The 14,626-nt window shown below is 45.2% G+C and overlaps 1 protein-coding gene across 7 annotated transcripts in view; it reads right to left on the bottom strand.

Annotated features, from left to right (window-relative positions):
* The window catches only part of OFD1 (OFD1 centriole and centriolar satellite protein), a 54,040-nt gene that overhangs the window by 22,947 nt on the left and 16,467 nt on the right, over positions 1 to 14,626 (bottom strand). For all 7 annotated transcript variants that reach the window (XR_014835698.1, XM_005673436.4, XM_085008525.1 and 4 more), the window contains 5 exons: positions 8,092 to 8,199; positions 5,716 to 5,852; positions 4,956 to 5,129; positions 2,574 to 2,680; positions 489 to 608 (listed from right to left, as the gene is read on the bottom strand). Coding sequence is in view for 6 of the 7 variants with exons in the window: in XM_005673436.4 (XP_005673493.3) it covers positions 489 to 608; positions 2,574 to 2,680; positions 4,956 to 5,129; positions 5,716 to 5,852; positions 8,092 to 8,199 (646 nt within the window). In the remaining variant the exon portion in view is untranslated. The remainder of the gene's footprint in view (positions 1 to 488; positions 609 to 2,573; positions 2,681 to 4,955; positions 5,130 to 5,715; positions 5,853 to 8,091; positions 8,200 to 14,626) is intronic.

Genomic DNA, 14,626 nt, shown 5'->3' with positions numbered 1-14,626 from the left:
CCATTGGGGCTTAGCAGGCTAAAAACCCAACACAGTCTCCACGAGGACACAGGTTCAATCCCTGGCTTTGCCCAGTAGGTTAAGGATCTGGCATTGCCACAAGCTTCGGTGTAAGTCACAGATGTGGCTCAGATCCGGTGTTGTTGTGGCTGTGGCGTAGGCCTCAGCTGCAGCTCTGATTCAACCCCTAGCCTGGAAACTTCTATATACCTCAGGTGTGGCTCTAAAAAGAAAAAAAAAATGCAAGCAAATCATAGGCCCTTGATCAATGTTAGAGGAACAACAGAAGCAGGAGATGCTATTCTCTGTACTGTATCTTTTTAAAACTATCATATCAAATACTCATAGGAAACGCTTGACTTTCACTACAAACATTTTTTTTAATACTCAGTGTTGCCATCAAACATTAGTTCTACCTACTTCATTAGTGTTGCTATGTGTTATCAATTTAACTCAACTGCAATACTTTTTTTAAAAACGTCAATTACTTTAGCAGTTCGTTCTTGAGCTTTTGATCGTAGGTCTCCTCCATACTCTGGATGTTCAGCTCCCGCCTCCTAAGCCCATCGATCACACTTTTATTTTTCTCTTCTTGTAGCCTTTGGGCCCTGAAATTAGCAAAAACAGATAAGGCAAATTAGAAAACTATAGTACTTGGAGTAGAAAATTTAGGGGGAAAGATACCATGTGTTTTTAGCTCCACAGACTCCAACTGTTATGTGACTGTTAGGGCAAGAGCCAGAAGTCTTCCACCTCTTTTATGAGCTGACTGAGTGATGATAGGTCTGAACTGGCCGATGGAACTCCTTGGTGCCACCTGCCTGGGGACAGTGGGCAAGTGCCAAAACCAAAGTGCTTTCTCAAAGAAGATGGTTCACACTTGAAAAATGGTCACAAGGGCTAAGTGGCCATAATCAATCCAGGGCTGAATGACTAATGTTGATAGCTCCAGAGCTACAAACCAGACTTTAGCTCGTGTACTCAACTGCTTGGCTCCTCTAGAATACTGCTTCTAACCGTAAGATTCAATTGATAAGCCCACAGGAATCAGAGGCAGAAGATTCGTTCTGGTACTTGATAACTGACTAATTCCACACTGATAAGAGTGCTGAATGAGAGCAAAAGACAAATGATCAGTCAGAACCTCCAAATACTGCAGAATGGAATGGTCTTCATAGTGAGACCCTACATCAAGCACGACGGTGATTCCAGAGCTGGAGAATGGGTTCAGAGGTACTTACACCAAGCCATGAAGAGAAGTGCTAGGGAGTAAATCAACTATACTTTAATTTAAAAAAAAAGAGTCAGTTTCCATCGTGGCTCAGCAGAAACGAATCCCGACTAGTATCCATGAGGATGCAGATTTGCTCCCTGGCCTCGCTCAGTGGGTTAAGGATCCGGCATTGCCATGAGCTGTGGTGTAGGTCACAGACACACCTCGGATCTGGCGTTGCCATGGCTATGGTGCAGCAGCAGCTCCAATTCGACCCCTAGCCTGGGAACTTCCATATGCCACAGACGCGGCCCTAAAAAAAAAAAAAAAAAAAAAAAAAAAAAGAAGAAGAAGAAGAATAGTAATAATAATAGAAGTACTAGGGAACAGGGAGTATTCCAAGCAAAGGATAAAAGCTCTGTGTGTTGGCTCCCTCTGCTGGCTACCCTGTACAGTAAAGGAACAGTAATTAACAGTAAAAAATAAATAAATAAAAACTTAAAGGTAAAATAACACTGTATTTATTTACCTTATTTTCTGCCTACAAGGGAGGAGGGGGGCAAGTGGAGGTCAAGAAGTGACTATAGCGTCATGAACTATCTTGGCCCAAGCCGTGTTCCTTTTCTCTCGTGTGATCATTCACCTCTTCCGTATTGCCTAAAAGGTACTAAGGCTGCCAGAGAGAAGAAATCAAACCAACCCAGCCCTTGTAGGAGAGAAAATAACATTAAAGAAGATGAAGACAAGTCTTTTAATGAAAGAGGACTCATGGAGTATCTTCGAGTACTGATTCACAGCAGACCGCAATGGGCAAGAAGGCTTATTCCAGCAATCCTCTGACTGCTGAGCCTGCGTGAATCCCACGTGAGATGTGACGAATCAGACACTGGTGAGCACTTAGAGGAAGCAACACACTCATCAAAAGAAAGAGTCCCCCCCGGTACAAGGCAACCCAGAGCCCCTTATCTTCCCATCTCGGCAGCAGAGCAGGTAAAGGCAGCAGGCGGTCTAGACAGCACGGACTCAGTTACGACCTGTACATCAGTCTATCAGATCTGAATGGTTGTTCACAAATGGGAAACGGATGATGGATTTCAAACATTATCAGCTTCTTCGAATTATTAGTCCGGTTCCACCGGAGCCCCACGACGGCGAATCGTCCTTTCATCCCAGTGTCTGGTACTTCAAAAGCAAAACTCTCATCCTTGTTTCTCTCAACCGGTGCCCTTTAATGCTAGGTGGTATCACCTTTACAACCCAGAACTGTACTTCATAGTTAATCTTAGAATATTGAGACCCATTCAGGAGTTCTTTCAAATCTCATTCATTCTGAGTATCCACAACAAAACACATTACTTACAATTCAAAAGCTTCAATTCTTTGCTTCAGCTCTGCTTCTCTGCCTCTCAGCAAATCTATATCTTTTAGCAGTAGCTGTCTTTGAGCATAAATTTCTTTCGTTTCATTCTGTACAGGAAAGCATTCAGTTTTAGCAAGCAAACTAAAGAAAACAAAAGAGAGCTGAACTAATACGCCACTTGCTAAGTGCAGACATTTAAAGGAACAATTTCGCTTTGAAGAGACTTCAATTTGAGGTACATGTTTTGCCTTTTTGCCACAGTAATTTACTCCTTCCTCCCCTGAGGACCGTTAAGGTACATCACCTTAAATTCCTAACACCCCTTCTCCAGTTGTTTTACTTAACATCTCTCAGACACTTCAAAGTTCACTAAGTTCTTCAGCAAGAAAAAATGAAACAAAGGATACATTTAGCAATAAAACTTAAAAAGAAGAGAATCCCAGAGTTCCTGTCATGGTTCATTGGCTACCGAACCCATCTAGCATCCATGAAGACATGGGTTTGATCCCTGGCCTCACTCAGTAGGTTAAGGATTCAGTGTTGCCATGAGCTGTGGTGCAGGTCACAGATGGAGCTTGGATCTGGCATTGCTGTGGCTCCGACTGGACCCCTAGCCTGAGAACCTCCATATGCCACAGTGCAGCCCTTAAAAAAAAAAAAGAAAGAAAGAGAGAGAATCCCTACAGTTCCATCATTATTGCAAGTTTCAATTTCTAGGTCATTCGGACTCGACAAGCTCACATGATGCCCCGAATGAACGGCTATGCTTCCATCTGTGTGTTCCCTGGGCAAGGATTTCCTGAACACCTATCAGACGTCAGAGGGAATACCATGAGCTGCATATACAAAGATGAAGGGATATAACGGACAGTCCCCACCGTGAGTAAAGACTCACCATTTAGTCAGGGAGAGAGAAGGAAACCCACTACGACAAACCCACCCTGCAGTCACACTGCACGGTGACGGTTTCACAACCAAGTATGTTCAAGACTTCACGGCATGCGCTACACCCAACGGAGTGCCACTGGGAGTCAGGACAGGTGTCGCAAGGAGGTAACAGTCCAGCTGGATTTTGAAGGACTGGGAGGTTTTATCAGGCAGAGGAGGGGAGGGGCATTCCAGGCACCGTTCTCTTTTCGAGGATGCCAACCTTCTCTAGAGCCTTCAGAGTATCAGTGGACTAAATGGGGGCTCAAGTCTGTTAATTGGTTGATCTGATCTAGTCAGCCACCTATCTTGAAGGTCAACTTGTGAGTATAAACACAATCCAAGCCTTTCCAACACCTGTGCTTCCAACATTTATTTTATGGCTGAAGCAAGCCCACTTTCCAGAACTGCTACACAAAACTCAAGGTGGGGGGCGGGGGGGAATCACCAAAACTGGGTCTTACGGAGAAGCTCCAAGCAAGGGTGGACCCTGGAAGCAAGCCTCCCACTTCCAACACCTCCCGACACAAGTTCTGGCTTCTGTCCATAGCAAACGGGCCCCCAAATCCAGTCTGGTCTATGACACGCCCTTAGGGAAGGAGCCTGGTTTTCCTAAATCGATGGACCCAATCCCTCCCTACGCACCCTCCCTGCTACTCGGCAACCTCTCTACCTCCCATCCAGCCACCTTCCTGGGGACAAGTGCAAAGGCCACGTGGCCGAGCCTGGCAGCCCTGCACGCTGCCACTCTGGGGACCTGACCTTGGCTCCCAGGGCCATGCGCTCCATTTTGTTGCGATCTTCACCTGAAACCCCAACCTGCAATGCTGTCCTCCGGGCTCAGCCCTATTACTCCAGCCGGCAGGATGCGCAGACCTGCTTCTTGAGGTCTGTGTGACAGCCACGCCACCGGCCCTGCTGGCTGGTGTTCACAGCTACTGGATCTCTCAGGCTCCCTTCCCTACACTGTTGAACCCCAGTGTGTTCCACCAAATGGGCTACCTTTTGCAGGCCGAAGAAACGCAGCTCTTCCAAGCTCCTCTCTGCCGCCCTGGCTGACCTGCACACCCTCCAGGAGCTGGGCCACAACCATTGCCGCCGAGCGCTTGGTCTGGTCCATAGTAATGCCAGGCTGCCCGCCTCGGCCCGGCCCTCACGGCTCAGGCAGCCCCATCTGCTTCTCAGAGCTGCTCTCCTTTGCCTGCAAAGGCCATTCCCCACCCTGACCCTCTCCCTCAAGCTGCTACCAAAGCCTCAAACCCGCTGCTTCCTGGGTGTTTCTCCCACTCCCAGCGCCTGCACTCACGTCTGCCGTCCTTTCCCTCCAGCCGGCTCAGAGGAAGGGTGTCAGTGCGTCCTCTCCAAGGCCCATCCTCCCACGTGCGCCCTGGGCCCCAGCCCCTGCCAGAGAGACAGTCTGGACATAGCCACCCGTAAACTACTGTAGAATAGTACCTCCTGATGCTTCTGAATTCTCTCAAGGGTCATCTTTTCCCGAGAAATGAGGGCTTCAGATTTTGCTTGACAGGTTCTCTCAAGTTCATTCCGGAAATCAGTCAATTCCTTCTCACATTTTCTTTTCTCTTCCATTTTAATTTTTGCTATTTCAGTATCTTTAAAATGTTTCAACTGCCAATCGATGACAAATAATTGTAAATACAATAACTATACTGAAGAAATAGTAACAAATTATCTTTTCACCATTAGGCTTAATGTTAATGCTGTTTACATATATTTAGTTTAATTCATCTTCATGTGTCATCTCATTCACTGTACTTGTAGGGTTCACTCAAAAGGCATAAAGAAATGACATCAATTGCAAAGAATAATACAACAGTATAATCACATTCATCAGTAAAGATTCTAGATATTGCCCTACACACCTAACAGGAAGACATTAAAAGAAAAGCAAAAACATCGCTCTCAGAGTTTCCACTGTGACTCAGTGGGTTAAGAATCTGACTAGCATCCATGAGGATGTGGGTTCAATCCCTGGCCTTGCTCAGTGGGTTAAGGATCCGGTGTTGCCATGAGCTGTGGTGTAGGTCACAGACGAGGCTCAGATCCCGTGTTGCTGTGGCTGTGGTGTAGGCCTGCAGCTGTAGCTCTGATTCAACCCCTAGCCTGGGAACCTCCATATGCCACAGGTGTGGCCCTAAAAGGAAAAAAAAGGAAAAAAAAGTATCACTCTCATTAACAATAAGATAAATCTTACCTTTTCACACATTTCTGCCCGGAGCTGCTGTTCTAGTTCTCTCTTATATTCGTTTAACTTGACTTCCAAAGATTCTAACTTTGGGTGCTGAGGGTGAGCACCTGCAAACTCATCATCAATAAGCTGCAGCTTCTCAGCTATCAAACAACACAGGAAACAGGTTACAGAAACATGGTCAAGACAGCAGGAGGCTCTGCTCACAAGCAAAGGGCATACTTTGGGGAAAATGGAGGCATGTTTGCAACCTACTTGGAAATATATCAAAAAATAGACCTGGGAGTTCCTGTCGTGGCTCAGCGGAAATGAATCCGACTAGGAACCATGAGGTTGTGGGTTCGATCCCTGGCCTCGTTCAGTGGGTTAAGGATCCGGTGTTGCCGTGAGCTGTGGTGTAGGTCACAAACGTGGCTCGGATCCCGTGTTGCTGTGGCTGTGGTGTAGACCGGTGGCTACAGCTCCAATTAGACCCCTAGCCTGGGAATCTCCATATGTTGCAGGTGTGGCCTTTAAAAAGAGACAAAAAAAAAATACATATATATATATATAGAGAGAGAGAGAGAGAGACCTGAATGGATGGACAGGTAAGTGATCAAGTAAGTGTAATGCAGGTTTAACGGCAGACTCTAGGTATACAAGCATTCACTGTGAAAGTGTTTCAACTTTTCTGAATGTTTGAAATTTCTCAGCATAACATACCAGAGGTAAAGAAAACAAAGAGCACAGTTTAAGTCAGAAAACACAGGCCTCTCTCCCCAGCCTCTAAAAGCCAAGGGAGAGAGCTCTCATTGGATTTTGGGTAAAGCTGACTCACACTTTCGCAACACTAACCTTCAGATGAAGCAAACACCATGTGTTTCAGCTCCACAGAGAGGGAAAAGGTGCCCATACAGGTGAAGTAACTGCCAGAGGGCTAAGCAACTACCTAACGGCATCAATGCGGCTGAAGCCAGGTCGACTAATGGTCTCTCGTTCAGGTGCTCTTTCCAGTAGACCCGCGGCCCTCGAACCAACTGCGGATTGGGGATCAATCACAAAGCACACTGCAAACCTGGCCCTCCTGTACTATCTCAGTCATAACACCAACACTACCAAAAAGCAGACCCAGGAAAAGAAGGCTGGCAGAAGCTGGTTAAAATATTGGCAGACACGTCTCTGTTGGCAAAGCTTTAGCTGTGGTTTTCGATCTACCTTTCTGAATTCTCCCAAATGCTCTGGACTGGTCTGTCCAAGACAGGCCTGTGGCCACATCTAGCCATACTGAGTGCCTACAACGTGACCAGTGCAAAATGACACGTACTCTAAGTGTAAAAGACACACCAGGTGTCCAAGACAGGGTACAAAACAAAAAATGTAAAATGTCTCATTATTTTTATATTAATTTCATTGCTGGGATAATATCTTGACATATCGGGTTCAGTAAAGTATATTACTAAAACAAATGTCACCTGCCTCTTACCTTTTTTACTGTGGCTGTTGCAAAATGTCACGTCACACATGGGGCTCCTATTATTGAACAGAACTGCTCTAGAGTAAGCATATTCTCTGTTCCTAATGGAATCAAACCTACACCTAAATAAAGGCCTAGTCATACAATATGGGCTTTACAAATGAACTAACCTTCTTCCAAGTTAAAGGCACTAATGCTCTTTAAGAGTAATAAAGGGCCAAGAAATTAACCCCAGCATCTGAACTGTTTCCTTTCTTTCCTGAGCACACAACTAAAGGCCAAAACGGAATTACAGAAAGGCTATACCAGAGTTCCCTGTGGCAGAGCGCGTTAAGGATCTGGTGTTTTCACCATTGTGGCCTGAGTCACAGCTGTGGCGCAGGTTCGAGCCCTAGTCCCAGAACCTCTGCATGCCCCAAGTTCGGCAAGACAGAAAGAAACAAAGAAAGGCTACACAGTAGAAAAGGCCCTGGATCATGGACCAGAAAACTTGCATTTTACTACCGGTTCTGACCCAGACTGGGTGTTGCCAAGTTGCTCTTCCTCGGGTGACCTCAGTTTCTCCAACTATAAAATAAAGGAACAGACCACTGACTTCTCTAGTTCTCTGAAATGCATATAGTCTAGGATCTTCTCACTTTAATGGCTATAAAGTTAGATGAGACACAGGAAAGAACGTCAGAGTCAAGAGAGGTTCAACTCAGCAAACAAGGAAGTGGCCCCAAAGTCCCCATGAGATTTGGGAGGGGCAGCCCTGGAGAGCAGTTCCTGGTCCCTCCCAGCCACGATTCCAGAAAAAATGAGCACCTCTGCCACTGGCAGCTTTCATCCCTCCCCATCAAGGAACAAACCATAATACAGTACATCAGGTCATGCCTTTCATTCAAAATGGAAACCGAAGAATTAAGATTACAGAAGACCACAATTACCCAGAGAGTCTTTGATGGGAAGTGCTGAATCTGTCTGAGTTTCCGTGTTGCAACTCGCCTTAGTCTGATGATATTCTGCCATCTCTTTTAGGAACTGCATAAGAAAACCTAAAAGACATAACATGTATGGTTTCATTTCACAACTTTCTTTCATTCAACCACTGTTCAATCACTGCTTACACAATCTTGGTTTTATAATATTATCTTTTCTAAATAAAATATCTCTCAAAAATTATTTCTGAGCAAAGGCCTTTCCAAGCATGACACGAAAACCTAGAAACAATAAGAAAAAATATTCATCAAACATGAAAATTAAGAACATATATGGCATGAGATAACAAAGTCAGAAGACAAAGGACATGGGATAGAAATGTTCTAACATTAGGTTGTGACGATGGGTGTACAATGATAATTAAAATTCACTGAATTATTAAAAAAAGAGAAAGGATGGGCGTTCCCATCATGACGCAATGGAAACGAATCTGACTAGTATCCATAAGGATGTGGGTTCGATCCCTGGCCTTGCTCAGTGGGTCAGCGATCCAGCATTGCTGTGAGTTGTGGTGTAGGTTGAAGATGCAGCTTGAATCTGGCCTGGTCGTGGCTGTTGCATAGGCCAGCAGCTGTAGCTCCGACTGGACCCCTAGCCTGGGAACTTCCACAGATGGGGCCCTAAAAAGGGAAAAAAAAAAAAAAAAAAAAAACATAGAGAAAGGATAAACCAGAACCATACACGTGCCATAATATAGAGACAGAGTACTAATTTTCATATCATCAAAGATATTACAAGTCAATAACAAAACAGGAAACCAGGGCAAGACATGGGCAGAGTTTACAGAAAAATTACAAGTCAAATGAGTATGAACAAAATCATAAATGCAAATTAACACAAGAGAAAGATCACGTTTTTCCCGATAATCATGTCATCAAGTTTTAACCTTAGCACTCCAGGTGTCAGCAAGGGAGCGGGGAAGCAGGCTGTTCTGCACTTGGGAGGGCAATTTGTCAGTGTTTATGGATACTCACAATCCAAGCGCCCTTTAACCTAGTTATTCCACTTCTTTCCCCTTAGACAGCTATGCTGGCCCAAGGCACAAAAGACCTAACGCTGCACGGCAACTGCTTCTAACAGCAAAACCGAGCTACACAATAAAATCTCCATCAACAGGAAGTTAATTAAATACATCCCTTAAAAATAATTAGTCTAAGTATACAGCTAGAGATAAATATACTGGTGGATTAAAAAAAGCAAATCACACAATAGTTTATAACATGACCCCACTGATGAGTATATGGGTTTTAATTACATCTATAGAGACTTTAACACCCATCAACTAAATTCTAGTAGGATAAACAAGACACTCATTTTTGTTATCAGCAGAAAGTAAATGAGAGAGTATGGGCAAGAATTTCTATGTTTCTTTCACTTTATACCCTTCTGAATAGTTTGAAACTTCTAAAATAACTTATACTCAAGGCTTTTTAAAGTTTTCAGTTTCTTAGAACAGTTAAAGAGACTTCTACATCAAATCAAGAGCTTTTTTTTGACAATACTATAATACACTACTTTTTACTTCCCCTACTATAAATAGAAGCTCTGATCTTTCATATTCATTTCCTGGCAATTCTTTTCTGTCTCATCCACCCTCTTCTCCTGATGGTTTCTTGTCAGCCTGTTCTCACCTAACCGGAGCCTACTGTCATGCTGGGGCTGGATCTCAGTTCCCCCCATGGAGGAAAAAAAAATCAACATTTGGCAGAAATCAAGAGCCTGCAATACATCATTTTGAGAGGCGTGCTCTTCCACCTCAGCACTTCTGCTGTCATGGCCTTTCCTGCAGTGCATTCCGCAGGCCCCTAAGTAGCTCAACCCCCTCCCCTCCACGCACAACCCCCTCTAGGAAGCATTTCTCTAGTCTCCTCATTTAGGCAGTCATCTATATCTGCATGAACCCCTATTCTATACTTTGGTAATTATAATGCAGCATACTTCCGTAACTCATGTACATCACCCCATCTTTTATTTTGTTACTCCAATTGTTCCGGCTTTGGCTTGTGGAAGCACTTTCACTGTGGGTTTTTTCTTAAGCACTTCCTTAGGTTCTGGCACTGTAAGGGCTTCCAGGATCATCACGTAATAGTCCCCACTCCATTCCTGGAATTGACCACGGGTCCTAGGAGCCCTGGTTCCTATTCCTATGGAATGTCATTAGAAACCCTGTCTTAGGACTCTCAACGGGGCTCGAGGTGTGCTCATCACGACTAGGATGTCACTGCTTCTCCCCCTCAGCCTACAGAGCAAGGGAATGAGTGCACAATAACCTGTGTTTACATACTTACCTATAAATATCTCAATCACCTGTATCTACATGAAGCTAATTCACACTGCCGTCTACAACTAACCCATCCCCACATGGACCACTCCAGCCTCCGCCCCAATGTATCTGTGAGGTCCCACTCCGACAGCAAACACCTGGCTGCTGCCATCTACCAGCCATTTACTCGTTTAACTCCGTCACACATGTATCATGGTTTCAGGATGGTTACCCTGCACCCCCAACAAGAAGGAATTACCACCTTGAAGTCATAGTCTCTGAACAGTTCCTTCTGCCTGGAGCCTTAGTCTTCATTCCTTTCCCAAGTGAGTCAGCTGGGAAACTTGCTCCCCACCCCCTTCAGTGAGGTTACTATGGTTAGATTGTTTTGTCACAGTCTGCATTCCATCCTGGAATGACCTGAACTCCTAGATTTGCATACATGAAAGTTCACTCTTTATAAAGTGCTACAATGTTTTTTTTTTTTTCTTTTTAGGACCACACCTGAGGCATATGGAAGTTTCCAGGATAGGGGTCGAACCGCAGCTACAGCTGCCAGCCTGCGCTACAGCCACATGGGATCCGAGCCACGTCTGTGATCTACATACATCACAGCTCACGGCAACGCCGGATCCCCAGTCCACTGAGCAAGGCGAGGGATTAAACCTGCATCCTCGTGGATACTCACTGGGTTCATTTCAACTGCGTCACAATGGAAGCTCCAAGTTCCACAAATTCTGACAAATGTCTAGTGCCATGTATCCTGCCATTACAGCATCCTAAGGATATTTTCAACACCCAAAAACAAATCCTTTGCTTCAGCTTTTTTTTTTTTTGTCTTTTGTCTTTTTAGGGCCACCCCCGCAGCATATGGAGGTTCCCAGGCTAGGGGTCTAATCAGAGCTACAGCTGCCAGCCTACACCACAGCCACAGCAATGCCAGATCCAAGCCCCATCTGCGACCTACACCACGGCTCATGGCAACGCTGGATCCTTAACCCACTGAGCGAGGCCAGGGATCGAACCCAAAATCTCAGGGTTCCTAGTCAGATTCATTTCTGCTGCGCCACGATGGGAACTCTTGCTTCATCTCTTAAGCCTTCTACCTCTTCCTTCCAAATTACTGGCAACCATGGGTGTGTTTACCATCTCAATAGCTTGGCATTTTTCCACAATGTCACATCAATCATGTAGCCTTTGCACACAGGCTTCTTACATTAATACGCACATAGGATTTATTTATCTCTTTGCATAGCTTGACAGTTCATTCCCTTTAGCTGAATAGGAGTCCCCCGTCTAAGGTACCACAGCTTGTTTATTCATTCACCTCTTAAATGACATCTTGGTTGTTCCCAATTTCTGGCAAGTATGAATAAAATTGCTACAATCATCCATGTGCAGCTGTCTGTGTGAACTTAAGTTTTCAAATCAGTTGGGTAAATACATAGAGCCAAGGCTGTCCGACTGTACGCTAAGAAAGCACCTATCTCCCCGGGTGGCTGCACCATTCTGTATTCCCACCAGCAGTGAGCGAGAGCTCCTGTTGTTACACATCCTTGTCAGCACCCAGGGTTGTAGGTGCTCTGGATTTTAACTATTCTAATAGGTGTGGGGTGTTATCTCATTTTTGCTTTAATTTGAATGTCTCTAATAACAAACAATGTGGAGCAACTTTCTATATCCTTATCTGCCATCTGTATGTCTTCTTTGGAAAACTGTCTGTACTGAAACTTTGCCCATTTTTAAATTGAGTTGTCTCTTTAGTGTTGAGTTGTCAGAGTTCCTTGTATACTTTTTTTTTTTTTTAATGCCCACACTCACAGCAGACGGAAGTTCCCAGGTCAGGGATTGAATCCGAGTGGCAGCTGCAACCTACGCTGCAGCTGCCGCAATGCCGGATCCAACCACTGCTCCAGGCCAGGGACTAAACCCACACCTCTGCAGCAACCCGAGTGGCTGCAGTTGGATTCTTACTTAACACACTGCGCCACGGCAGGAACTCCTTCTTTGTACACTTTCGATGAAAGTCCTTTATTGGAAGTCTTTTACCAATACCCTCTCCCTGCATGAAACTTGTCTCTCTTTTTACTCTGTATCTTTCATAGAGCAAACATTCTGAAATTTTAATAAAGTCTAACTGGTTGATTGTTTCTTTCAATAATGCTTTTGGTGTCATAGCTCATCATCCTCAAACCTCAAGTCACAAAAGTTTCCTATGTTTACTTCCAGAAGTTATACAGTTTTAGGCCCCATGTTTAGATCTATGATTCATCTTTAATTTTTGTGTGTCAGGTCTGTGTCTAGGTTCATTTTTGTGCAGATGAATGTCCAATTGTCCCAGCAGCACTTGTTCAACTCCTTCACTGAACTGCCTCTGTCCTTGGTCAAAAACTAGTTGACTGTGCAGACCCACTTCTGGGCTCTCTATTCTGTCCCACTCATCTATTTATCTATTCCTTTGCCAATCACAGCTAAGGATTTTAACTTCCAGAAAGCAAAGAGCCAGTGTCCACATTTTCAGCTCAGTTATTTTCTGGGTATCATTATCTCAGAAATGAACAATTAGGGGTGGGAAGGATGGGTGAGTGGAGTGTAAGAACAAAAGTACCATAACCATTCAACAGCTCAGCACCCTCAGAACATGGACACCAGAAGATGAGACCATGGGTCTCCGTCAGGGAACACATGACAGACAGGTGTTCCTACATGCTTTCTCATGGTCTCAATCTCTTAACTGGAAGCCACCAATTTTTAAATCTTTTCATTTTTTAACAGTAGCTAATTTCACCGTTAGCAAGAGAATCCCACCCAAATTTTGCCACTAGGATACCTGATGGGACTGTTCTCCTGAGTTTCAGAAATTTTACCAGGATGCTGGGTAAAGGTGGTAAGAGGTGTTAGCCAGAGGTCTTTCTTAACTACAAAGATTTAAATAGAGTGTTTAAAGGTGAAAAGTTATTTTAAAGAACAATATAAATACCTGAAGGCAGATCACTCCTAAATATCCCTTCAATTTCTCCCTGAAACAGTGAAGCTACGGACAGCAGCTATTTACTTAGACCTGTGCTGTCCCACACGGTGGTCACGCCTCACATGTAGCTATTTTTTAATGTTTCTGGCCACACCAACGGCACGTGGAAGATCCCAGCCCACCAGAGGCAAGCTACCAGCTTATGTTCACACTACTAGTCCAACATCAAGCCCAGCCCGTGGTCGGCCACTCACAGCAGCTGTGAGAGGCAGAAACCTCGGCTTCCCTTGTCTGTGAAGGGAAAACCCACCTCTTCCTACCAGCGCTCTCCTCCATGTGAGCCTCCTTCACGCTACACAGGATGCTGCACAACACTTCATACTTCATGCCCCTGGTCAGCTCATGTGGGGCTGGGGGGCAGGGGGCGGAGAGGGTTTCCCCCCATCAAGCAAGTCTCTGTGACATCAGCTGAGTGTCCCACAATTTAGCCCAATTGTGACGCCGCCCACCTGGGGTAGCATCAGATCCCAGGGGTTAAGCTCTGTTGTAAGACTGCCCTCCCTCCACAGCCACGTACTCAGACACCAGCTGCAAGGCCAGCTTATCACCTGTGCTTCTGAGCAACCAGCTGTAGAATGGAGGTTCCAACAAGCCCCTCCTTGGGTTTGATGCATCTGCCGGGCAGCTCAGAGAACTCAGGCAAACACTTCCTTATGTTTACCAGTTTACTAAATAAAGCATAGCATCAAGGAAAGAGATGAAGTGCGGAATGGAAGAAATGCAGAGGGTGAGGTCCACGTGGGAAGGCCCGGAACTCCCACGCGCTCTCCGCCACCTCCCAGCACCTCCACGTGTTCACCAACCCGGGAGCTTTCCAAACTCCATACTTCTGGGGTTCATGGAGGCTTAAAGTACACATAATTGATTATTAACATCATTTTCGGTCCTTCCCCCTTCAAGAGACTGGGGGGTGGGGCTGAAAATCCCCAGCTTCTACTCATGGCTTGGCCCTTGCAGTGACTGGCCCTCCCCCAGGAGCCATCCAGGGACCCACGCAAAGTTGGCTCATTAGAACAAAAGGCACTCCTATCACCCAGGAAGTTACAAGGGTGTCTGGAGGCCTGTGTCAAGAACAGAGGTCACAGACCAGTATTGTAACAAGAGATGCACCTTGTGTTCTTATCACTTCGGAAATCAGAAGGGTTTTAGGAGGTGTGTGCCAGGAACTGGGGGCAGAGACCAATATATA

This window comes from Sus scrofa, chromosome X (assembly GCF_054392235.1).
Source record: "Sus scrofa isolate SSC_HxYL_T2T_F1_AM1 chromosome X, Sscrofa_HxYL_maternal_Yorkshire_Landrace_v2.0, whole genome shotgun sequence".
NCBI lineage: Eukaryota > Metazoa > Chordata > Mammalia > Artiodactyla > Suidae > Sus > Sus scrofa.
This window is presented reverse-complemented; position numbering and strand designations above follow the sequence as displayed.